The sequence below is a fragment of the Desmodus rotundus genome, chromosome 7, assembly GCF_022682495.2.
Source record: "Desmodus rotundus isolate HL8 chromosome 7, HLdesRot8A.1, whole genome shotgun sequence".
In the NCBI taxonomy this organism is placed as follows: domain Eukaryota; kingdom Metazoa; phylum Chordata; class Mammalia; order Chiroptera; family Phyllostomidae; genus Desmodus; species Desmodus rotundus.
Window position 1 is genome coordinate 39,732,409 of NC_071393.1, and position 25,014 is coordinate 39,757,422.

The 25,014-nt window shown below is 41.6% G+C and overlaps 2 protein-coding genes across 6 annotated transcripts in view; one reads left to right on the top strand and one right to left on the bottom strand.

The window, feature by feature from the left end:
- The window catches only part of KLHDC1 (kelch domain containing 1), a 71,889-nt gene extending 63,040 nt beyond the window's left edge, over positions 1-8,849 (bottom strand). The window contains exons 1-2 of one of the 2 annotated variants that reach the window (XM_053929188.2): positions 8,546-8,849; positions 5,068-5,208 (exon numbers count right to left, since the gene is read on the bottom strand). In XM_053929188.2, the coding sequence (XP_053785163.1) occupies positions 5,068-5,208; positions 8,546-8,641 (237 nt within the window). In that variant the 5' untranslated portion in view covers positions 8,642-8,849. The remainder of the gene's footprint in view (positions 1-5,067; positions 5,209-8,545) is intronic. The other variant, XM_053929189.2, reaches the window with a different exon arrangement.
- A 7,088-nt stretch (positions 8,850-15,937) lies between these two features.
- Positions 15,938-25,014, top strand: part of POLE2 (DNA polymerase epsilon 2, accessory subunit) — a 28,690-nt gene continuing 19,613 nt past the window's right edge. For 2 of the 4 annotated variants that reach the window (XM_045192675.2, XM_045192674.2), the window contains exons 1-5: positions 15,987-16,087; positions 18,979-19,079; positions 20,572-20,647; positions 22,640-22,717; positions 22,854-22,947. In XM_045192675.2, the coding sequence (XP_045048610.1) occupies positions 16,020-16,087; positions 18,979-19,079; positions 20,572-20,647; positions 22,640-22,717; positions 22,854-22,947 (417 nt within the window). In that variant the 5' untranslated portion in view covers positions 15,987-16,019. Of the gene's footprint in view, positions 16,088-16,164; positions 16,580-18,978; positions 19,080-20,571; positions 20,648-22,639; positions 22,718-22,853; positions 22,948-25,014 lie in introns of those variants that run through there. The other 2 variants (XM_024557476.3, XM_045192676.3) reach the window with 2 other exon arrangements.

Consider the following 25,014-nt stretch of genomic DNA (forward strand, 5'->3'; position numbering starts at 1 on the left):
AGAGGCTCCTAATCCTCTCTTTTTTTTTTTTTTTTTGAATTCTTGTTTCTTCATTCTGTTCTGATTGGATGTTTATTTCTTCCTTTTGTTCCAAATCATTGATTTGAGTCCCAGTTTCCCTCCCTTCACTGTTGGTTCCCCGTATATTTTTCTTTATTTCACTTTGCATAGACTTCACTTCTTCCTTTATTTTGTGGCTGTACTCAATCATTTCGGTGAGCATCCTGATTATCAGTATTTTGAACTCTGTATCTGATAGGTTGGCTAACTCCTTGTTGCTTAGTTCTTTTCCTGGAGTTTGATCTGTTCTCTCATTGGGGCCACACCTCTTTGTCTTGGCACACCTGTTCCATTGTAAGGGGAAGAGCCTTAGGGATTCACCAGGGTGGGGCACCCCACTTCACTGTGTTGTGTTGCTGTATGTGGGGGAGGGGTTACAGAGGGGACAATGCCACTTGCTCTGCTTTCCCCCCACTTTCAGTCACTTCCCCCACTTCCTTCAAGTGCATTGTGCTCTTTCAGGTGCTGCCCTGGTGCTGATTCCTGGGTGGAAGGGCTTGTGTACGTTCTGGGACCCCATGGGCCCCTCCAATGGACTCTCCTGTGAGAATGGCAGTTTCTCCTGCCACTGCCACCCCCACAGATTTTTATAGCCAGAGGTCTTGAGGCTTTATTTTCTGACACTAGAACCTTGGGTTGTGTGGTCTGTCTTGTACCCCAGTTGTTCTTCCCAGCTTATCCACATGTGAATGTGGGATGACCTGGTCCGCCAGTCACTGCCTTCCCACACATCCTCTCTGCCCCAGCTGCCCATTTCTGCGCCTCCTACCACTCTGGATGAATGTTTTTTCTTTAACTCCTTGGTTGTCGACTTCCATACAGTTTTACTTTCAGGCAGTTTTGGTTGGGTTTTTTTTGTGTTTAAATTGGTTGTTATCCTTCTTTTGGTTGTGCGAGGAAGCTAAGCATATCTACCTACACCTCCATCTTGGCTGGAAGCCCCTCTTTTCTATATTAAAAAAAAAATCCCAACTTTCTCTTAACTGCTTCTAGTTCTCGGCTTCCTTCAGAAAAAGCTTTCATACTGAGTTAACCATGGTGGATGTTTTACCTCTCATTCTCTTGTCACTTCAGATTAATCCAGCTTCTGAGCCTATTGCTCCACTAAAATTACTCTTGTCAAAGTTTTGCTAAAAGAGGCTTAGTTAACTGATTTGCCCAGGAATGTAGCCCAGATAGACGGAGTATATAGAAAAGAAATTAAGAGACAAGGAGAAAGAAAAAAGAAAAACTGTATCTAACCAGCATGACATTAGGGTGTGAGAGAATGAGAACGAGGCAATATTTGAAGAGACGAGGCTCAGAGTTTTCCAAATCATCAATCCTTGAAATCTATAGAGTCCTGGAAATCCCTAACTGACACCTCCTAGTAAAACTACAGAACATCAGAGAAAAGATATTCTTTAAACCTGCTAGAAATAAGACAAATCACCTTCAGATGAACGGCAACTGATGACCAACTGAATTCTCACCAGTAGAACATAAGACTAAGTAATATTAACAATGGTGTTTAACAAAAGCAACTGTTGACCCAGACTCCTACGCCCAGTGAAATAACTTTTAAAAACCAAGCTGAAATAGAGAAATTTTCAGACAAACAGAAGTTGAGACAGTTGGTGAATAACAGACCCTTATCTGAAGAAAGTAATAGCTGTGCCACTTTAAGCAAAAGAAAGTGATCTGAAGTGCAGCAAGGAATAGAATTACAAGATATTGGTAAATATGTGGATAAGTTTAAACATGAAAAAAGAGCTAAACATTTTTTGGTGCCTAATTGGGGTAGGGGAGGTTATGGAACAGGACAGGAATAACTAGGGAAAGGGGTGACAAGACTTAAAACTTTTGAAGTACTTGAACTCTTTAGGAAGAAGGAAAATTATTAAGTTTGAACTCTGTATTCATGTTGAAATAAGTAAACTAATACATGGCTAGAACTTTATCATATAATTTCTATACAAGGAAAGAGAAAAATATAGGAAGAGAATAAAAAGTACAAGCAATCCTCAAAATTAAGAGGAAGTGAAATAGAGAGACACAAATATAAAGCACATCTGAAGAAAAAAAAATATCAGAATTACATTAAGTGAATATAGGCTTAACTCTCCAGTAAAATACACATGTCAGACCAGATAAAAATAAGATCCACCTCTTTTCAGATTATAAGCCACATCTAAAATATAAAGATACACAGTTTCCATTAGGAGGTAGAAAAAGATACGCCATGCAAATACCAGCCGAAAGAAAGATGGTGTAGCTGTGTTAATATTGGCAATAGATCTTAAGGGAATGTCATTACTACAGATAAAGAGGATCATTACAAAACACGAAAATGTTCAATTAACCCAAAAGACCTGAATTTATATCTACTCAAAAAGGCAGTCTAAACATACATATAAAGTAAAAACTGACAGGACCATCGGGAGACACTAACAAATCTACACTAGAGCGGGAGTTTTTACACCTGTTACAGTAATCGAAAGAACAGGAAATAAAACCATCAAAAACAATATAGGAGATTTAAACAACACACTTTGCAAATTTGATAAAATGAATGTATATAAATACTTCATATGATGTAAAAACAAAGCATGTGTTTATGATAATTGGCCACATAGCCCAGTCCTTAAAGCAAGCCTCAACTTATTGTCAAATAGATACGGACTACATTCTCCGAGTATAACAATTAAGTTAGAAATTAGTAACAGAAAACTAACTATAAAAATAGCATACGTTTAGAAATCGAAAATATTTTCCTAAACAACTTATGGGTCAAATAAATCATAATGGGAAATATAAAATATCAGAACTGTAAAATGACAAAATATTAGTAATTCTTGCCAAAACTCGAATACAACCAAAAAGATATTAGGAAGAAAATATAGCCTAACATACTTAATTAAAACTTTTTAAAGTCTTGCCCCGGCTGGTGTGGCTCAGTGGACTGAGTGCCAACCTGCAAACTGAAAGGTCGCTAGTTCAATTCCCAGTCAGGGCACATACCTGGGTTGCAGGCCAGGTCCCTAGTGGGGGCCATGTGAGAGGCAACCACACATTGATGTTTCTCTCCTTCTCTTTCTCCCTCCCTTTCCCTCTCTCTAAAAATAAATAAATAAAACCGTTAAAGAAAAACTTCCTTGAAAGATATCAAAAAGTCCTAAGTTGGAGAGATATACTACATAATTGTATTAAGACTCAATATCATAACAGGTTTTCCACCCTCAGATGATCTAAAGATTGAATACAGGAACATAAAACCCAATAGGGTATTTTATTTGACAATGTGACTCTGAAGTTTATACAAATGAGGAAGCACTGTGGAAAACAATGGGCAGTTCCTCTACAAGTTAAATGTAGAATAATCAAGCATCTGACCCAGCAATTCCACTCCTAGGTACCCAGAATTGAAAACAGGGGCTCAGACCCCTGTATGCCAGTCTGCATAGCAGCATTATGCCCAACACACAGAAGTGGCGACAACCCAATGTTGAATAAACCAAAGGCGGTATATGCACACAATGTAATCTTATTCAGCCTTATTCAAAAAATAGGAAGTGTTGGTACATACTACAACATAGGTAAACTTCGAAAACATGATGCTAAGTGAAATAAGCCAGACTTTTAAAAAGACATATGTTGTATGATTCCATTTATATGAACTATCCAGAAAAAGGGAAATTCATAGACAAAAAGATTGGAAGTTACCAGGAACTGGGACAAGGAAGGGAGGAGAGTCTGTATAATGGGCACAGAGTGTCTGTCTGGAGTAATGAGTTTTGGAATCAGATAAAGGTCAAATTGTACAACACTGTGAATGTAATTAATGCCACTAAGTTGCACACTACACTATGGTTAAAACAGTAAATTATATGTTTTGTATATTTTACTACAATAAAAATAGTAAAGAAAATTTATACAAAAGAACAAAAGGCCCTAAATAACCAAAATATTCCCAAAGAACAAGACAGAGTGGGGCTAGGGCTTTTACTGCCTGATATTTAGACTTCTAATAAAGCTGTTGTAATTTAGATAGTGTGATTCTGTCACAAGAATAAACACAAAGAGCCCTGACTGGTGTGGCTTAGTTGGTTGGGCGTCATCACGCAAAGTGAAAGGTTGCCAGATGAATTCCCGGTCAGGGCACATGCCCAGGTTGTGGGTTCAGTTCCTGATTGGGGCACACACAAGAGGCAACCGATCAAAATAACATAAAAACAGGTTATACTTATTAAAAATATAATAAAATTGGATCCCTAGCTGGGGTCAAGCAAACAAAAAATTCAGATTAAAAAAAAAGATTTAAACACAAAAAGCAAAACTAAAAATTGTTTAGAAGACAACATAGGAAACTTCACGATCTCCACATTGGGAAAGATTTCTTAAGGAATGCACAAAGCATTAAGGAAAAAATTGAAATTACATTAAAATGAACTTCTGTTGGACAAAAGCCAATCAAGAAAGTACAAAAACAAGCTACAACTGAGAAGACAGACTGAACTCATACAACTATATATTTAAAGAATTCCTATAAATTGGCAAGAAAAGACAACCCAATAGACAAATGAGCAAAAGGTATGAAGCGGCATTTTTACCGGAGAGGAAACACAAATAGTCCATGAAGTTATGAAAAGATACTCAACTTTATTAGTAATCAAGGAAAAGCAAACAAAACCCATAGTGAAATATGCGCGACGGTACCAGATGCTGTCAAGGATTCGGAGCAGGAGGATGCTGGTGGGAGTGTAAATCGAAGCAAATATTTTGGCAACAGTGACATTTCTGAGTAAATCCAGAGCTGTGTGTACCTAGTGACAACCATTCCTCGGTATATGCCCTAGACAGTGTATGTGGCCTACTGCCTGTATAATAAGAGACATGTTATTAAGAGTGTTCAGTGTAGCTTTCTTTATAATACTACAAAAAACAGAAACATTCAAATATTCATCAACAGTGGAATGGATACATAAATTGCAGTCAATTCACACAATAGAAGATTATACAGGTACATACAACAAACGAATGAATCCAGTGATGATTTTCAAAATATTTAAACACTGGGCAGCACAGACACTGACCAACCAGAATGGACGCCAAATAAAAACTGGTACAGCGGTACAAGTGCACACCAGCTGAATACAGCAACGTCTGACTCTGAAACATATAATGCAATCTAAAAGAATTAAGTCGCCAAAGGAAACACGTGCTATGACTCCAAAACCAAATAGAGGAAGGAGGCTCAAATACTGGGTATCTGAAAAGAATAAATGTCTTCCATGTGACATAGATGGTGTATGTGACCACCTGTGAACATATAAAGTGGAACTTTTACATTAAAGAGAATACACACTCAAAGCTTTTGCTACACCTTGCTAAATTTCTACTCAAAAAGGTTACACAAATTTATATTCCCATTACCAGTGTAGGAGTAATTCATTTCCCCAAGCTCTTCTCAAAAATTCTTTTTAATATTTGCAAATTGAAGAAGAAAAATCTTTATTTTCAACTGGGTTGCTTTGATTCACATTATATTTGTATTCCTTCCTTTATAAGTTGTGCGTATTCATTGCTCACTTTTCAATGGAGATATTAATCTTTATTTTCACTGGAACTTTACCTATCATATGTTGCGAACACTTTCCCCAGTTTGTCATTTGCCTTCTCACTTTACAGAGTTGCTGCATTCAAAAGTTACTATTTAAAAAGTACAAATAATTTCTTTTAAGTTTGATCTATCAATGCTTTTCTTGTATAGTGTTTCCCAATTCAGTTTTTCTTTTCCCAACTCAAGGTTTTTACAAGAGTCACATCTTATTTTCTGGTTTAGTATAGCCTAATTTTTCTACATGTAAGTCTTCAGTCCTAAGGCCCTAATATAATTTTCCTCCAGCTATTCCTGGACCGTTTATTGAATAAGGGATTGTTTTTCTAGATTTGAAATGCTACCTTTTAACTACAGAATAATCTGTATGCTTGGTTGCTTATGTAATTTGTTTTCCCTTCCCTCATGGTCTCTCAACTTGCATCAGGACCACTGATTTAATTATTATAGCATTGTGATATAATTTCATATCTGGCACTATAAACCTCCCACTTTCATTCTTTTCAAATATTTCCTGAATTGACCTCTCTTGCCTTTAAGTCCATATCCAAAATAGGAATATGTATTGAAACATATTATTTACTGTAAGCAAAAGTTTACAGCAAAATGTATTAATGCCAACTGTATTTGGAAATAAAACTGTTCATATGATTAAACCTTAAAAGGAAAGTATGTCATCTGCAAACATGCCGAAACACTGCTTTTCCTCCCAAATTTGGGAAAACTACTCACAAATTTTAAATGTTCCTAGTAGTACCACTAATGTTTGTATGAATTTCAGTAATGTGGAAAGGATATGCAGAACTAAGAGAAAAGAATATTTTGACACCAATTAAAACTTGCCACTTTTTCTAACACTGGCACTCTTATGTTTAAAGGTAGGGCTGTTCTCGGACACAATGTCCTATAGAATATGTTTGACAACAAAGTAATAAGTAATTTAGCCATTCAAAAATCTTAGGATATATGTTCAGCAATTTTAATAAATATGAAAAATTGTGATTGGAACATACAGTCTGGAATCATCTGATCATTATTCTTAACTACTGACTATCGGTTTGGGTTACTTTCAGATTCGGGGGCCTTTTAGCTATCTTCCCTTGAAAAGGATCTGAATAAAACAATTGTTGGAAGAATTCTTCTCCCCATGATATGTCACCTCTTCTTTTTGCCTCCCACTGTCTTTCCTTTCGCTTATGCCTTAGACATATTTTAACTGCTGACAATCACTGGAATTTGAAGAGTAACAGTCTTGGACTAAACCTGTGTGGCACTTTCCAGGGTGGTTCTTACAGCACACTACTCACTGCGTCAGTAAGTAGTAGGGAAAGAAGTATTTTTATTCACCGACTGACACCAAGAGACCTGGAATTTTATCAATTATACAATTTTCAAGATTAAATGAGATGTAAAAAATTCAGACATTTCATTTATGGGCCTAAAAGAAATCTATACTGTCACCAAGTATAATACAAACTATTATTTTAAGTGAACATTTTTTCACTTAACTTTTACAATATTAAGAATCAAAATAGCAGATGAAGATCGACACCTCTACATCTTCAAACAGCAGAGCTCAAAAACAATCAAAATATTTCTTTGCATAAAACCATCATGTCTAGACTACTTTTTCATCAAGAACAAATGGTGGAAATATTAGACATTAAGAAACCACACTCACCTAATTTATGTTCACTTATCATAGAAAAAATAGCGTTTGGGAATCCAATATATCTAGTTGGAATTTCCTACCCTTGAGGTCAAGTGGTCATTCAAGTTATTCATTCCCATTGAGTCATCATTATTATTTTTAAATGAAATACTACTTACCTTATAAGGTATGGTAAAAATTACATATGATTAGGGATATGAGAATTCTTGGCACATACCAGATATAGTAGTCACTCAAAGGTTAGTTCTAATTTTCTTATCCTGACACTGCACCAAATTAAAAATAGAAACACAAAACAGCAAAAACCACCTTGGATCTGAGGACCATTTAACATAGGTAGTATGTACTTTATTTCAGCGAGTGATTCAGTCACGTTACATCTGTCACATAATAGTATTGAGACAGTCAGAAAACGTAGGTTCTACTTCCAGTAGAAGTTCCAAATGACTCACTTAAAAAAAAAAAAATCTGTAAACTAAAGGGCTGGCATATGCTCCTGACCTGTTTTCCAGCTTTAGAACCCTTGATTCTAAATCCAATGACTATAGAAACAAAGCAAATACATTCAACCCTCCATTGTAATAAGAACTTTTAAGCATGTTCTTCAGTACATGGTCGCTAATATGAATGAGTCTATTTTGAAATTTGAAAAAATCGTAATTATCCATTTGGCAACAGTGAAATTTCCAAGCAAATTTGAAGATGTAGTGCCAAGTGACCCAACATTCCATTCCTTGGAATATATGCCCTAGAGAGTGTGCATGCCCTTGGTAAAGGAATGACACTAAAAATTGCTTAGGAATATTTAAATGCTTCGGTGATCTCCAATTTTTTAAATGTCTCATTGCGCCGTGGCGATAAAGAAATATTTACAAAACAATGCAGCGCGGCGTCCTCGGTGTACTTTTGAGTCTCCGCAAGCATTTAAAGACCTTCAACCGCGCAGTAACTGATTTGGTGTTGGGCAAACCCGGGTCAGTGGAGCGCAGCGAGGCCGGGGAAGAGCTCCGGAACCGGGTTTGCAGGCTTCCCCAGCCGAAGCCCCTGCGCAGTCGGAAGAGCGGCCCACGGTGGAGGGGCGGGCGCGGGTGGCTGGCCCGCCCCGCCAACCACCCCGCCCGGGGGCCGCGAGTGGGCGGGCGCTCGGCGTCCGCTCGGGCCGAGAGGCCGGGAGCGCCCCCGGCGCGAGTCCGCCCCGCCCCGCCCCTTCCCCTTACCACGTAGCCCCCCCACACGTAGAGGAAGTTTCCGTCCACCACGGCGCAGTGGCCGCTGCGCTCCTCGGCCACGCAGAACACCTGCGAGTCCTCCATCCGCGCCGTCGCTGCGCCCCGCCGCTCCACACGCCCCGGCCCACGGAGATGCTTCTGCTCCCGCCCGGTGCCTCCACGCACGAACGGAACGCGTCGAGGGTCGAGATTGGAGGAAGGCGGAAGCAGTGCGTCTGCGCGTCTTGCAGCCGCCAGAGAGGCCGAGCCCAGGGCGGCGGCGCCAGGGAGGGATGGATGCCTGGGGTCTGAGTAGTAAGGGAGGTGCCGGGGGCTCTAAGGAGCCCTGGCGCCCGCTGATTTCGTGTCCCTGGGGTTGTGTTGTTTTGTTAGCACAGCCTAACTGTATCTTATTCACTGGATAAATGGGCTTCTGGTCCACGGGGGCTGATGTAGCAGTGACATAAGTCAGCATATTAATAAAATATTTTGTGTTTACCTTTTCCACTCAACGTCTAGCAGAGATGGTCATCCACAGGAATGGTGTGTGTGTGAGCCCTGGCCGGGTAGCTCAGCTGATAAGAGCATGGTCCAACCTTGCAGCTTCCATCTCGTGTCAGGGCACATGCAAGAAGCAGCCAATGAATGCATGAATAAGTGGAGCAACGAATCGGTGTTTTTTTCTCTCTCTCTCTCAAATCAATACATTTTTTTAAAAATACCAAAAAAAAAGTGTATGTGTACTTCACGGACCTTTTTGTTTTTAGGACTTTTCTGAAACATACCAGCAAGCTAGGCCTGGAGGTCAAATCCTGTCCACCTAATTTTGTAGGGCTCACAAGCCTAGAACGTTTGAATGATTGAAAAAAAAACCAAAAGAATGATATTGTGTAACTCATGAAAATGATAATGAGTTCAAATTTTAGCATCTGGCCCTGGCTGGTGTAGCTCAGTGGATTGCACGGGTAGCTGCCAAGCGAAGGGTCTCAGGTTGGATTCCCAGTCAGGGCACTTGCCTGGGCTGTGGGCCAGGTACCCACTAGGGGGCGCGCCAGAGGCAACCACACATTGCTGTTTTTCCCTTTCTCCTTCCCTTCCCCTCTCTCTCAAAATAAATCTTAAAAATCTTTCAAAAAAATTTTAGCATCTGTACATAAAGTTTTATTGGTACACAGCCACCCTGATTCTCTTATGTATTATCTGTGGCTGCTTTCACACCAGGAGGACTGAGTTGAGTAGGCAGAGCTGAGGAGGCACAACAAAGATCATAGCCCACACTGCTGAAAACAGTTCCTCTGGGCTAACCCTTGTTATAAAGTGATGTTACAGAAGAAAAACTAAGGCCAGGAGGGAAGATCATATTTCTGCCAGTGCCTGTAAACGCACTTGTCCAAAGCCACTCTTCAAAGAGATTGTGGCTGCCCATCATGCAGAACAGGTTAATTCATTCAGTTATTCACTATGCATTTATTAAGTGCCTGCTTGCTGTAGATAGTTGGTTCTGTGCTGTATTAGACTAGAAAGTTTGTTGACTAAATGAATGAAAAAAAAAGTGAATTTTAAGATGCCTAAGACATAGTTGTACTACAGAGGCTTCAAAGTCCAGTCAGGGGCAGATACGTAAAGAAATTCGTGCTGTATAGAATGAGAAATATAGTAGAAAATTGGACAAAATATAGCAGAGTAACAGGAAGGAAAGTTGTGATTTTTTGGGAAAGGAGGTTTACAAAGGGAGATATGAGTTTTTTGACAAACTGAATCAGGGGTGTCAAGCTCATTTTCACAGGGGGCCACATCAGCCTTGCGGTGCCTTCAAAGGGCTGAAATAATTTTAGGACTGTATAAATGTAACTACTCCTTAACTGTTAATGAGTTGAAATTACATTCAGCCCTTGCAAGGCAACCTCGAGGCAGATGTGGCCCCCTGTGGAAATGAGCTTGACACCCCTGCTGTAAATAGTTCAGTATGACTAGCGGATGACTGTGGGGTGCAGGCAAGGATGAAGCTGGAATAGCTAGTCACACAGCCTTGTTGTCATGCTCAGTCGGCACTTTAACTGTAAGGCCAAAGGATCTTAAGCAGGGAGTGAATAATGTAAGTTGATCATTAGAACATTCACTTTGGATGGTTGGGCAGTCAGGACTTATGCAGAAAGGTGAGGAGCACACAGCATTGCTCTGGTGTAAGCACGCAGCTAGGTGCTCAGTGAATGGTAGTAACAGTGGTAGTAGTCATTGCTGTTATTAACATATGTGACCTCTGTGCCAGGAATCCCCTTTCTACCTGTACTGGAATTCCAAAGCCCTCACCAAGAGTTTTGTGAATTCTTAGAAAGCTTATAATCTCATAGTCCCCTCTGGCTTTAAACTCCTACTGCTACTGGAATAATTCTATTTACAGATTTATGCATGTTCTCCCCATGAAGCAAGCTAATTTTCTTCTCTGATGCATTACACCAGACATGAAACTCACAGGGTCCCCAACTCAGATTTGGGAGAGTCAGGGAAGGTTCCCGAGAGAAAGTAAAGTCTAAGCTAAGAATTGAAAGATGAGTGGAAGTTGTCTAGGCAAACAGAGGTGAAGAGGGAGGAAAGTGTTTTTGGCAGATGGAATAGGGGAGAGAGAAAGAGATGAGTTATTTACTTTATCCTGATATGAGGAGATCTGGAGCATTTTCAGTAGGGAAGTGACATAATAAGAATTACGTTTTAGAAAGTTTATTCTGATGGCAAAATTGGTGTCCTAGTAAAGGTCCCAGACATGGAGAAAAATGTGGTTTTAGGTTTGAGAGATACTTAAAAGTGATTCCCTTAAACCAGAAGTTAGATCAAGATTTAATTAAGTTGAGATTAAATTTTGGGCAAGAATACTTCAGAAGTGATGTTGTGTATGTTATATTGCATTATAATAGTAACAATGTCAAATTAGCCCACTATTTGTGATGCAAGTTTGATGCTTGGTTAGGGTGGTAACCTATGAAGATGCTTGGTTTTAAAAGTAAGTTTTGTCTGTGTGTTATTAGCTAGTAGTCTGTAGAATGATAATTGGGACCATGGAAATATCCTGTTTCCTTTTACTGAAGGGTTTTAGCATTTTATATTCTTATTCTCTCCACTTTTCTGCCCATAATAACCACTTGTTTCTTGTTTATCGTTCAGGTAGTTAAACAGCTACAGTTAATCTGCATTATTTTTGCATTCCATATTTGCAAATTCACCTATTTACTAAAATTTACTTATAACACCCAAATCAATATTGGGGGATTTCAGAGTCATTCGTGAACATTTGCAGAACACTGAAAAAACTGTTGCCCATCATACATGTTCCCAGGTGAATTTGAACAAGGTGACATTCTGCTTTCTCATTTATCTTATACTATTTTTTTTTAAAAAGTTTGGGACCTCCGGCCAAGATGGAGGCATAGGTAAACACCCTGTGCCTCCTTGTCCAACTAAAAGGACAACAACAATTTAAAAACAAAAAACAACCAGAACTGACAGAAAATTGAACTGTATGGAAGTCTGACAACCAAGGAGATAAAGAAGAAACATTCATCCAGGCTGGTAGGAGGGGCAGAGACGGGCAGCTGGGTGGAGAGGACTCCAGGCAAGGCGGCAGCTGGCGGACCCAGCGAGGTGGCAGATTTTGGAGCAGGGTGGGCAAGGCTACAGCTGGCCAGCGAGGCAGTAGCTGGTGGACCTGGTGACAGACTGCACAACCCAGAGTTCCAGGGGGAAGTAATGCCTCAAACCTCTGATTGAAAACACCCGTGGGGGTTGAGGCGGCAGTGGGAGAAACTCCCAGCCTCACAGAAGAGTTCGTTGGGGAGACCCACGGGAGCCTAGAGCGTGCACAAGCCCACCCACTCGGGAATCAGCACCAGAAGGGCCCAATTTGATTGTGGGTAGCGGAGGAAGTGACTCAAATCTGGCACAAAGTGGAGCAAGCACCATTGATCCCTCTCGGCCCCTCATCCACATACAGCGTCACAGTGTCACAGCGTCACAGCGCCACATACGCAGTGACCAGCGTTACCCCGCCCTGGTGAACACCTAAGGCTCTGCCCCTTACTACATAACATGTTGCGCCAAAAAAAAAAAAAAAAAAAAAAAAAAAAGGCCCACAGGAAAGAACAGATCAAAGCTCCAGGAAAAATACAACCAAGCCATGAAGAGATAGCCAACCTATCAGATGCACAGTTTAAAACACTGGTAATCAGGAAGCTCACAGAATTGTTTGAATTAGGTTGCAAATTAGATGAAAAAAATGAAGGCTATGCTAAGAGAAACAAAGGAAAATGTACAGGGTACCAATAGTGATGGGAAGGAAACTAGAACTCAAATCAATGGTGTGGACCAGAAGGAAGAAAGAAACATCCAACCAGAAAAGAATGAAGAAACAAGAATTCAAAAAAATGAGCAGCTTAGGAACCTCCTGTGAAGACAAGCTGTGAATCCAGGCTGGCTCCTGCTAGTATGGGGTTGGGGCCACTTAGCAAGAAGTATGGGGGGTGGGGGCTCACTGAGGGCTGCAGTTGCTCATGGGAAAGGGTTTAGGAAGTTGTGAAGCATGAGCTAAGACCCACCATTCATATGGAAAAGTTGCTGTCAACAGCTTTAAGTTGGGTGGGGCAGAGTCTAAGGGGACCTCCAGAGAAGGGCAAACAGTATTAGCCAGATTGTTAAGAGTCCAGATATGGCACCAACCAGCCGGCACTATGGCTGTGTGGACAGAGGATCAATGGCCTCTGCCCACCTTTCTGTCCGGGAGAAAGCAGTCCCCCAGCTCTGGCTCTGATGCCAGACATTTCAGTTTCTCCCTGTGTACCACTGGTGCCTTTCAAGCTGCTACCCCAGTGCCGGAACTCAGAGGGAGAGAGCCTGAGTAAGTCTGTGTGTGGGTTCTTTAAGAGGAACTCCCCGGGACTCCACAAGTTTCTTCCACTGACTCAATCCCTGCTGGGTTTTGCAGCCAGAAGTTATGTGGACTTATCTTCCTGGCACTGGACCCCTGGGCTGGGGGGCCTGGTGTGGGTCTGGGACTCCTCGCTCCTGAGATATCCCTCCCAAGTTTTTATCCACTACATGTCGCTGTGGGACAGGCTGTTCTGCATCCCCACCCCTCCTCCCAGTCTGGATGGATGTGGTTTCTTAATTCCGTAGTTGTCAGATTTCCATTTGACTTGATTTCTGATGGTTCTCAGTGATGGTTGTTCTACAATTTAGTTGTAATTTTGATGTGATAGTGTGAGAAGGCAAGCCGTGATTACCTATGCTACTATCTTTGCCAGAAGTTTGATTATCTATTTTTATTTTCTCTCCTTTCTTGAAACCAGAAAAGCTGGCAGTTGTGCTGCCTGTCACCTACCAGACCCAAGAAGCAGGGACAGGGATTGAATCTTTTTTTGTTTTTTTTTTAAAGATTTTATTTATTTATTTTTAGAGAGGGGAAGAGAGGGAGAAATGAGAGAAACACCAATGTGTGGTAGCATCTCATGCGTCCCCCATTGGGGACCTGGCCTGCACCCAGGCATGTGCCCTGACTAGGAATCGAACCAGCGACCCCCCAGTTCACAGGCCAGCACTCAATCCACTGAGCCACACAGACCTGGGTGGGATTGAATCTTTATGGGCGCTTTATTCACATGGCCTGCAATCTGACAAGATGGTAGGTCTGTACCCTAACAGACTGTCTCAAATCCCATTTTCAACCAACACCTTTTATAAGGAGAAGAAAAGTGTAGTTAAGGGGGTTGGAGCACAATGGCTCAGATACCATCTTGATGGCTCACAGTCTTCCTGAGGCACAAAGGTGGGACTGCTTATGGACTTCTGGAGTCAAGGTGGGTCATACCTTCAGTTCCTAAAACAGTAGCTTTTTACATACACCAATTTCTAAGCTTATTAGTTATTAACGGAAACTAAAAATTTTCCAACTTTTGAGACCCCATCATTCTTACATAAAAATTTTGTCTTTAAATTTCACTGAAAATATACAGAAAACTAGGTAAAAAAATCACTTTTCCCTGTGATATTATGTTACCAATTTAGTATACAGTTAGGTATTTTGGTTTTGATATGCTTTCAATTTTGTTTTTTTCTTGTATATTTTTTGAACAGGTTAAACATCATGGGCTGACGTTTAAACCTCTCACTAGGAAGAGAGTTCTCATTGTCATCCTTATCCCTTCCTGCCCTTTAAGGTTAATCATGTTTTAGTGTCTAGTGTAGCCTACCAGTTTTTTCTTTTTTTAATCCTCACTCTAGGATACATTTATTGATGAGAGAGAAGGGGTGCGGGGGGGGGGGGGCGGGGAGAGAAAGACAGAGAGACAGAGAACATGGATGTGAGAAGGAAACATCCATCTCCGCTGCCTCCAGAGTGCCCCACCCCGGATCCTACTGGAAACCTAGTGTGTGCCCTGGCTGGGGATTAACCTGTGACCTTGTGGTCCATAGGATGACCCTCCAACAAACCGAGCCACACTGGCACAAAGGCCCGGGCCAGAGGGTCGTTTTTTTTTTTAATGCGAAAGTAAGTATATGTATACACACACTTCCCCTCCTTTACCATACTTTGCCTGTGTGCGTGTGTGTGTTTAAGTTAACCATATACCCTGGAAGTTAATGTACAACAGTACTTCATAATCGTCCTCATGTTTTATAAGGCCGTGTGCTCACCTATAAGCATTCCTTGGTTTTATTTAACTTATTGGAACAAGCCTTTTGAAGTGCGGCAGATTGAAAGTCTACTTGCTGGAATCAGATTGAGTTCAAGTCCTAGCTCCACCAACTTCCGGAACTTTCATTTTGAGCCAGCCATCTACCGTCTTTGTATCTGTTTTCACATCTGTAAAGTAAGGATGTTGGGAAAGTAGCACACAATTCATTAGGATTTATGAGCATACAGCAATTAATACACTTACAACACTTATGACAATGTATGGCACATAGGAAACCCTCAACTATTAAATAAAAAACCGGGGGTGTGTGTGGAAATGTTGATTTTTAGCCATTTCAAGGGAATGTCAGGGAAAACCAAGTGGCGACACCGAGTACTTCCAGGGTCTTGTAATAAAGAAAGCATGAGTACACAGGACCCCCGGGTCCCGGGCGAGTTCGACTGAAGTAAGGAAGGGTGAAGGGCAGCGATGGGAGTGACTCAGTGACGCACCCGGGATAACGTAAGCACATTTCCAACCACACACAGGGAAGGACGCTCTCGTCCTTCTGTCTAGGGCAAAAATGGTGCTCAGGGTCCTGTCCTCCTCCAGTCTATATTGTTTGGGACTGCAGCCGCCAGGCCAAAGGAGCCTCCCGAATCACAGGGCTAACTGCACTCACCGCTTCCGCTGCGCCCCGGAAGCAGGGTGTAGTCCGTGCAGGTAGCGCGTCGGCCAGGGCAGGGGCGGAGCACGCGAGGGGAGGGGCGGAGCGCACGAAGGAAGGGGCGGGGCCGTGGCGGTGGCGCCAAAACGCTAGCATGGCGCCGGAGAGGTTGAGGAGCCGGGCGCTCTCTGCTTTCAAGCTGCGCGGCTTGCTGCTCCGGGGGTGAGTGGGGTGGGTAGTTTGCGGGACCGGAGGGGAGAGCCAGGGCCAAGCCACCGGAGGGGCAGCGGGGCTCTCCGCGTACTGGGAGAGGTTTGACTTTAAATGACAGAGACCCTTAAAAAGTTCTGAGAAGCTAAGCGCTTTTGGTGCTATGGTCAGGCTGCGATGCCTTCCTAGGTTTCTCCGCCGTTGGCTCAGGGTCGGAAAGCTTCACCCAGGCGGGCCGAGGCTCCCCTCCTAGCGGTGCCAGACCAAGCCGGAGAAGTGGCGGTCTGTGTCGCAGCAGCGGTTTGTTAGCATTGTGACTTTGGCGCCTGTCAGCCCATGAAGTCTGCCTGCGCACAGTGGGAATGAGGGCAGCGCTGCAGAGCGCGGTCACTGACTGAGACGTCGAAGGAAAGGCCTGGGAAAGCCCTTCTGCACGTCAGTAGCTGTCAGCTTCGGTTGTTGCAGAAGTTGTAGGCCCTGCCAGCCTTCCCAAGTTTGGATCAGGTATTATTCCAGAGAGGATTCCTGGAGAGCAAAAAGTGGGTAGATTGATGCATGTTCCTAGGTCTCCTCCTGGGTCATTTCTTTTTCTTCCTAACTTCCTTCCTTCCTTCCTCCTTTCCTCCCTCCCTTCCTCCTCCCTCCATCCCTCCCTCCCTCCCTTCCTCCCTTCCTTCCTTCTTTCCTTCCTTCTCTCTAGAACTTCTCTGATAGGTTTCCTGGCCATATCTGTGTTTTCTAGGACCTACAGAATGAACCTTTCCAAGATTTTTCTTATTAAATCTGCTTCAAAAGAAAAAGAATACAGTATTTACATCTTTGAATGCCTGCCAGATGGGATATACTTTCCTGTAGCAGGTTTTCATTGCTCTTGTGTGTGAAGGGTTTTTTTTTTGTTTTTTTGTTTGTTTTTATAATGATGAGTTTTATGGGACTTTCAACTTTGCCTTTGGGTTAGTAGTTAACCAGGGCAAGAATGGATATACTCTGGGAGAAAATAATGAATTTTATTTACTCGATCCTTGACCTTTTGAAAATATAAGCAGTTGGTAAATTTTTCTTTTCATTTAGAATTTGACCTAATATTAAGCTATCATTCATTAATTAATTGTGAGAAATATACTGAAATCTGTTAGCTGAAAAGCACTGTGCTGGGGTAAGACAGTAGGAGAGAGTAAGACACTGTGGAGCTTGGGAGGCAGACAGTGCATTAGTTTTTTATTGCTGCATAACAAACTATCCCAAAGCTTATTAGTTTGAAACAGCACATACTTTATATTTTCTCACATTTCCCGTCAGTCAGTAATAAGCAGGCTTAGCTGGCTGCTCAGCTTCCAGGTCTCTCACAAGGCTAAGGTCAGGTGGGGGTCATCTCAAATGTCAGTGGGATAGGATTCACCTCCAAGCTTTTTGGTGCTTGGTAATACTCAGTTCCTCCAGGGTGGTTGGGCCGAGGGCCTCAGTCCTTGCTGGCTGTTGGTTGGAGGCCACCCTTAGTTCCTTGCTATTTGTGCTCCCCCAGCCTGGCAGCTTGTTTCATCAAACCCAGCAAAACAGTCTGCTCTCAAGATGGAAGTTAGTCTTTTGCAAACTAGTCATGGAAGTGACATCTTGTCACTTGTAAAATTTTACTTTTAAAATTACAATATAATACAGTAAAATATTCTCTCACTTTTGCTATATGCTATCATTAGAGGCAAGTCACTAGGTTCAGCCTGCACTCAAGGATCGCACGTGGATGTGAACCAGGAGGCATGCAGTATTAGAGGTTGTCTTAGAAGTCTCTATCTATCATGGATATTAAATAATTCACAATTATTTAACTTTGATTGTGGAAAGTATTCGAGGAAAGAAGTGCTAGTATAGCGTGTACTCGGGTGTATAAATAGCTCTAAAGCCAAGGAAGGGCTTTGTTGAAGATCGGTTTGAGCTGAGTGTTAAAGGATGAGCAGGATTTAACTAGGCGAAGACAAGAGTGGGGGGAAATGACCATTTAAGATCCTGAGTCAGGAGAGCACCAGAAAAATCAAGAGACTCTGGATGAGCCTAAAGAGACTTGGCAGGGCCACATCCTGTATAGCTTTATGGGCTTTATCTGTCCTAAGAGCTGTCCCAAGAGTCACCCAAAATGCATGTGATCTGAGGGACTCAACATCAAATACTTACGGGCCACCTTTGGTGTGCTTAGCACTCTGCCAAGGGATGACACAGTTCCGTTTCTCAAGGAGTATCAGCTATTGACACACTAAATTGGAGGTATCTGACACCCCCACATGAAACCATAAGCAGCCTGAGATACAGAACAATTGTGTGATGAGTATAATATTGACATAAGTGTAAAGTTGTGTGCTACATACAGAATGGCATGTAATTAGCTACACAGTGCACAGTGCTCATTCTGAGCACTACTGCTATTTAAATTAGGGAATCATGTAGTGGTTTTTTTTTAAATTTCAGCTTTATTGAGGTTATTTTGTTGTTGTTGTTGGGAGATTCATGCAATTTAATATGAGCGTTGCTTAAGCGTCTGTTATGTTCAGGACATTGAAGCAGAGGTAGTTCTGCCTTGAATGTAAGGTAGTAAATTCCACGAGGCTACTGTAATGTGTCAGATCTAAGATATACAAGTGAGACTTCACAATTTCGAGAAGGAAGGGGAGACTGCAGCAGGTAGGGCTTCTTAAAAGAAGGATGTGATTTGGGGCTTTAAGAACAGTTATGTTGACAGGGCACAGAAGGGAGAACTTGTTCAGTGCTGGAAAGGCGGGTACTGCTGGCAGGCAGGAGTGAACGGATCTTGATTTCCATGCTAGATGGATGAGTGTTTGCCAGCTTTTGTCATAAAACTTTTAGCCTTAATTGCCAAATCACCTGCCTCATCTTTTCTTACTGTCTCTTTTCAGCGAAGCTATTAAATACCTCACAGAAGCTCTTCAGTCTGTCAGTGAAGCAGAGCTTGAAGATGCACTGGAAAAAATCATCGATGCAGTTGAAAAGCAGCCCCGTAAGTAACATTCTCATAGCTCTTAAACTGTTGATATACTTCTACGGCCTCCATTAGACTTATAGATTTAAGTGGAAGTTGAGGAATCAGTATTTTTTTTAAAGGTTTGTTTGTTTGTTTGTTTTTAGAGAGAGGGGAAAGGAGGGAGAAAGAGAGGGAGAGAAACATCAATCGGTTGCCTCTGGCGCACACCCTGACCTGGAATCGAACTGCGACCTTTCTCTTTGCAGGATGACGCCCAACCAACCAAACCACGCTTGTTGGGGCGATGATTCAGTATTAAGATGTCCCAGCCTTGTGGGACATACCCCTGGTAGCAGGTCTTTCCAAGGGGTAACTTCTTGTTCCTTTGGGACCTCAGAGACCCTTTTACAGTTCTTCCCCTCATGGAGCTGTCACCGCTGCGTCCCTGCGCTCACCTTCTGATCTTGATCTGGCCCTTTGTGCTCACTTTTGTCTTGCTGCGTGTGCTGTAACTTTGTCTCCCTTAACTTAGGTACTCCTAAAAGGAGGGGGGGGGGCAGTGAGGGAGCAGGACTAACTCCCTTCTCGCTCCAGCCTTTCTTCAGGGATCTCTTTGTTAAGTACTTAGCCTTTTGCCATAATTTTGGGCCTACAAAGGAGGAATGCTCTTCCACCAAAAAAAAAAAAAGTCCACTGTTTCTAGAGTGGGTGCAGCTTGCTCTCATATGATGGATAGATGTTAGTTTCTTCAATTATATAGAAAGAAATCTGTTCTATGACATAGGGAAAATTGCTGTTACATCTCACGTTCACTTCTGAAGGCAGAATTTTAAATATAACTTTGCTTTCAAAAATTCCTTTATAGTTGAAAATTTAGGAAATGATTAAATTTAGAAAATTAATATTTGTAAAATTAAGATGGCACATGGTATTTTGCCTGAGAACATACCAAAGTGGATAAGGGCGCCGGCCTGGAATCAGGCTTGTGTTTGTGTTGCTCTCCAGTCCTGCTGGCTGTGCTCTTGCTCAGGCTGTTCAACCTCTCAAAGTTGCACTTTGCCCGTCTGTAAGGTACGGGCGTGTGAACACCAGTCGCAGACTGTCTCTCCAATGGGAGAGTGCTTGTGAAGTACTGAGCACGGTGCCGCACACACGTTTACTAAGGGCTTGACAGGTGGTAGCTGCTAGCGTTACTATTGTTATTGTCATGGCTACTGAAACACAGCACGTGTGATAAAAAAGTTATACTAATGTAAACTTATTAAGTGTAGGAGCTCATAATGTTACTAAACACTATTTAGAACAGGAGGGCATTTGACTGTGTATTAAGGTAGTATAAGTATATTTGAAGGTGGAAAATTAAGGTATTTAAAGTGTGGCTTTTGTTAATTTTTTTTCCCCTCCTAAAAACTATGTAATAAGAACCTCCAGGTGTGTCTTCAGATTATTTGTAGGAAAAAAGCTATCTGTGGGAAGAACTGATTTTTACACTTGTGTTTAGAATTTGACTTTGAAATTCTCTCTTCAGTGCCATCCAGCATGATTGAACGATGTGTGGTGGAAGCAGCCGTCCAGGAATGCAGTCAGTCGGTCGATGAAACCATGTACGTGGGAAAAATGAACTTTCCCCCCATGTTGGAGGTGTTACAGAGTGCTTACTTTAAATTATTTTCATGGGGGAATTAATTAGTGGTCAACATTGCTGTCGTGGTTATATCTTAGTGTTTCCTTTAAAGTGATAGCCTGCATTATAAACCTCATGATCAGTTGACTCCTCTCTACTGTTTTCTGCTAGGATTTGAGACAATTGTGTAGTTCGTGCCATGACTACTTTTTACCTCTTGCCCAACATTATATTCTGTAGGTGATAAATGAATTGAATATTCAGAAATATAATTGACTTTTATTGCTTTAAGGAAAGTGCTGAGCCCAGAGAAGTTCAGAGGCTTAACTTGGGTCACGTGGTAAATGGCAAAGGGAGTAGAACCTCAGTTTTATGACTTTTCCCCCATTTTGTGCTATTAGAGCTTAGGAGTTTACGTGCCAATCATTTTCCTGGGTTTTATTTCTCTAAGTGTCCCCCTTTCTCCTCCTTTTCAAATATAGAAGTTCCTTTGTAGTTGAAAATTTACAAAGTTAGTATTTGTAAAGTTAAGATGGCACATGGTATTTTGCTTCTTTGAAAATTCACAGAGTTTAACTGGGAAAAACATCTGGGAAAATCTTCCCTATTTGGGGAAGTGGAGATAATTCAAAGGAGCCATTACTGTCATTTCGATCAGTAGTTTTAGTTCCCTGTCAGAACTGAGAGCTGCTAAAACAATAAAGGAAGCGTGGAGTTTTCACTTTGTCATTGGAAACTCGCTACTGAAGATACTAGAGTACAGCGACGTACCCTTGAAGCCATCGACAAAAATTTAAAGTGATTGTATCAAGATGTAAAGATGATAATCATAAAATAGGCATTCAAGTTCCCAGTAGTTTTTGTCTAGCTATTGATATTTACTTATACATTCCAGTCAGCCAGTGTAGAGGCCTAGTAGGTACTGAACAGTAAACAATGTTTGCAACTTCAGTTGTTAGAAAGTCTCATTTTTATAGATGAAGAAATGCCATAATGAGTTCAATAACTTGCCAGGATTGATCCACTAGGAAACGGTGGAGCTGTGCACGCATTCTAGGTTTCCTTCAAGCCTGGGATTCTCTTCTCTACTTAGTGCTTCCACCACGGTGGCAGGAACGTTTTTGACTGTTTCCAGTTTCGGAGATAAACATATAATTTTTCGGAAGTTTTTTTTGGTTGGAATATTTATGCTAGTGCTGTGAATTTTTTTAAACCTCTTTCAAACAAGGTTATGTTATTAACAGTATCTGAAAGTAAAATTATTTGTTGATTTTCCTGCTTTGACTGTAAGTGTCTAGGATGTGACCAAAATTTGGGGGGTTATTTTTCTATTTTACATCTTTTTCTGGGACATTTTTGCATAATATTTTGGAATAAAAAATTGTTGAAAATGGATCATCATTTAATAATATTGTAGTTCAAAAAAGTACTACATATGGGGAGAAGTTTTATTCAAATATGACTTTTTACATATAAATGTTCTTTTTCAACCCATGACATTCCTCATTAGAAATTAACTTGACTATTTTTGTTTGGTTGGAATATCAGCAATGCTTTCTTGTGCTTATGGAGGAAAATGCACAAGATAAACCTTTGAGTCACATGTATATATATATATTTTTTAGATTTTATTTATTTTATTTTTAGACAGAGGGGAAGGGAGGGAGAGAGAGAGGGAGAAACATCAACGGTGTGGCCGCCTCTCTCATGTCCCTTACTGGGGACCTGGCCCGCAACCCAGGCACATGCCCTGACTGGGAATTGAACCAGCGACCCTGTGGTTCACAGGTTGGCACCCAACCCACTGAACCACACCAGCCAGGGCCATATTACTTTTGACAGTATAAGAAATTGTGTATGCGACCTGTAAAAAATAGTATGCACGTATGACATAAGATTATAATGCATGTTTTTCATCTAGTATACTTACGTTTTAATAAATCAGATCTATGTTTTTTGGGATGTTTTTCAGAGAACATGTTTTTAATATCATAGGAGCATTTGATATTCCACGCTTTGTGTACAATTCAGAAAGAAAAAAATTTCTTCCGTAAGTATTCCATGTGTTGATTTTAAGCTAATTTCCAAGTGCACATTTTTTTCAGAAGGTACATAGTCTCATATTTCATTTTTGTCCTACCTCTGTGTATTCTGATAGTCATAAATAGGCATTCCTTTTTTTCTAGTCTATTAATGACCAACCACCCTGCACCAAATTTATTTGGAACAGCAAGAGATAAAGCAGAGCTGTTTCGTGAACGATACACCATTTTGCACCAGGTAAGTTGTGGGGGAGGGGGGGAAGAGACCATTTCCACTTAGGTAAGACTTGAGGATAATTAAAGGATGGAATTTTGTCATCTAAAGTTTGTCGTTCAATAGACTGTTATTGGGCTCTCTCTGTGTGAGAGCCCAATGTAAGGGGTACAGAAATAAAAAGTTATTTTCCCCTTAGCAATCATGATGATGATAAAAATAGTAGCTAACATTTATTCCATGCTTTCGATATGCCAAGCATTGTTTATCACTTTACGAACATTATTTACCTTATTTAATCATCATAATATCAATATAAGTATAAACGCCGTTATTTCCATTTTACAGATGAGGAAACTGAGATCTAGAGAAGTTTAGTAACTTGCCCAAAGATCATATCTAGTAAGTAGAGGCAGGGTTTTAATCCAGTCTGTCTGACTCTGGAGCCCAGCCTTTGCCTACTACTCTAGACTACCTTCAGGCAGCTTATCGTCAAAGAAGTTAAAGACATTTGCACAAATAAAATATAAGGTAGAATTTTATACATGCGCTATAAGAGATACAAACGTTCATTCAATGGAAAAATCAGGGAAGTCGTCGAGGAAATAATGGCACTTGACGAGGGCATTGATCGCTGTGCTCTCGTGGCAGTGGGGAGAGTGTGGTGTGAACATAGATGCAGCAAAAGGGAAAAGTGGGCTCTGTTTAGGACATAATGAATGATCAGTCCACTTTTTGTGGAGAGGAAGGCTCATGAAGGGGGGCACTATGGGATACCTTGGAAAGGCAAGTGGGAGCCAAACTGTGCGTGTGCTCGGATGAAGCCAAACTTGGAGGGCCTTCTTGAGAGTTGGGCCTCTGTGCCTCTGTTCTCTTGGTACAATGAGCCTTGGAATACCCGAGAGACTCAGTTGAAGCTGGGTTTTTTAGGGTTTTTCTACCAGAAGATTTTTAGGGTGAGTTAGAGTGTGAGAGGCGACTCACAAGAGTCTGTGGTATTAGTCCCGGCATAGATGATAGCCAGGACGAAGGATATGGCAAATGTAGACAAGGGGACAGCGCTGGGCCCGTGGAAGCTGTAGTTCACGGTGACCGGCTGGAAGTGGAGGAGAAGGGGGAGACTCAGAGATGGTTAGGGTTTGAATCTGAAAGAGTACAACAATAGAATAGTGGTAAAATGTTAGCATAGGAGCAAGAGAACATTTGAGGAAGATGACGACAGGTTCTATTCAAAACATTTGAGTTAAGTTTATAGTAGGCTATCAGGTAAAAGGTTTGTCTGGACCAAAGAAACCCATCCGGGTAGAGAAATTTAGGGTGCATCTGCCTGCAGTAATAGATGGAACTATTCAGAGGTGGGAGCCTGAGAGGAAGATACAATAGAAAAGGGAGAGGGTAGAATGTGGGGGCCAGGCTAGAATGGTGTCACATGGCAGAAACAAAAAGGTTCGAGGAGGAGAGGATTGACAACAGGCAAAAGCAGTGAAAAGGCTGGAGAGAGTGAGCACCAGGGTACCTGTTCTGTCCTTCCTTCGCCTGCATAATGCTGCCAGGTTGGCCTTCCAGAGATGGAGCTCTGATTATGGCATGGCTTTGCACAGAACTCTTGCCAGGAAGTCTACTGCCTATTGAATTAAATAGAAATTATACTTAATATCTGAGAGGTCACACATTTTTGGCCTAATCTCTACCTTTCCTCTAATCATACCGTGCTGGAGCCAGAACTGATGTGTGGAATTATTGTTTGTTTCTTTCACTGTTCTGTGACTCGGCTCAGACTGTTCACTCTCTGGACAGCTCTTCCCTCTTACCTCTATTGTTAAAACCCTCCTCATCATGGGAGGCTCTTCTCGAATTCCTCTTCTTTTCTGAGGCCCTTCTTGATCTCCAGTTTGTTGCAATTTCTTCCTGTTCAAACCACTGACTACTCATTAGTTCCCCTGCGGGACTTGCTGGAGTTGGCCCTGCCTTGCATTGGTGCTTATCCCTGTTGTCAACTGCAGGCTCCTTGTTCGTTTCCTCTGCCCCATTTGGCGCAGTGCTTTTCAGGGAGGATGCTCGGTAAATGCCACATTTCTTTTCTTTTTAAAA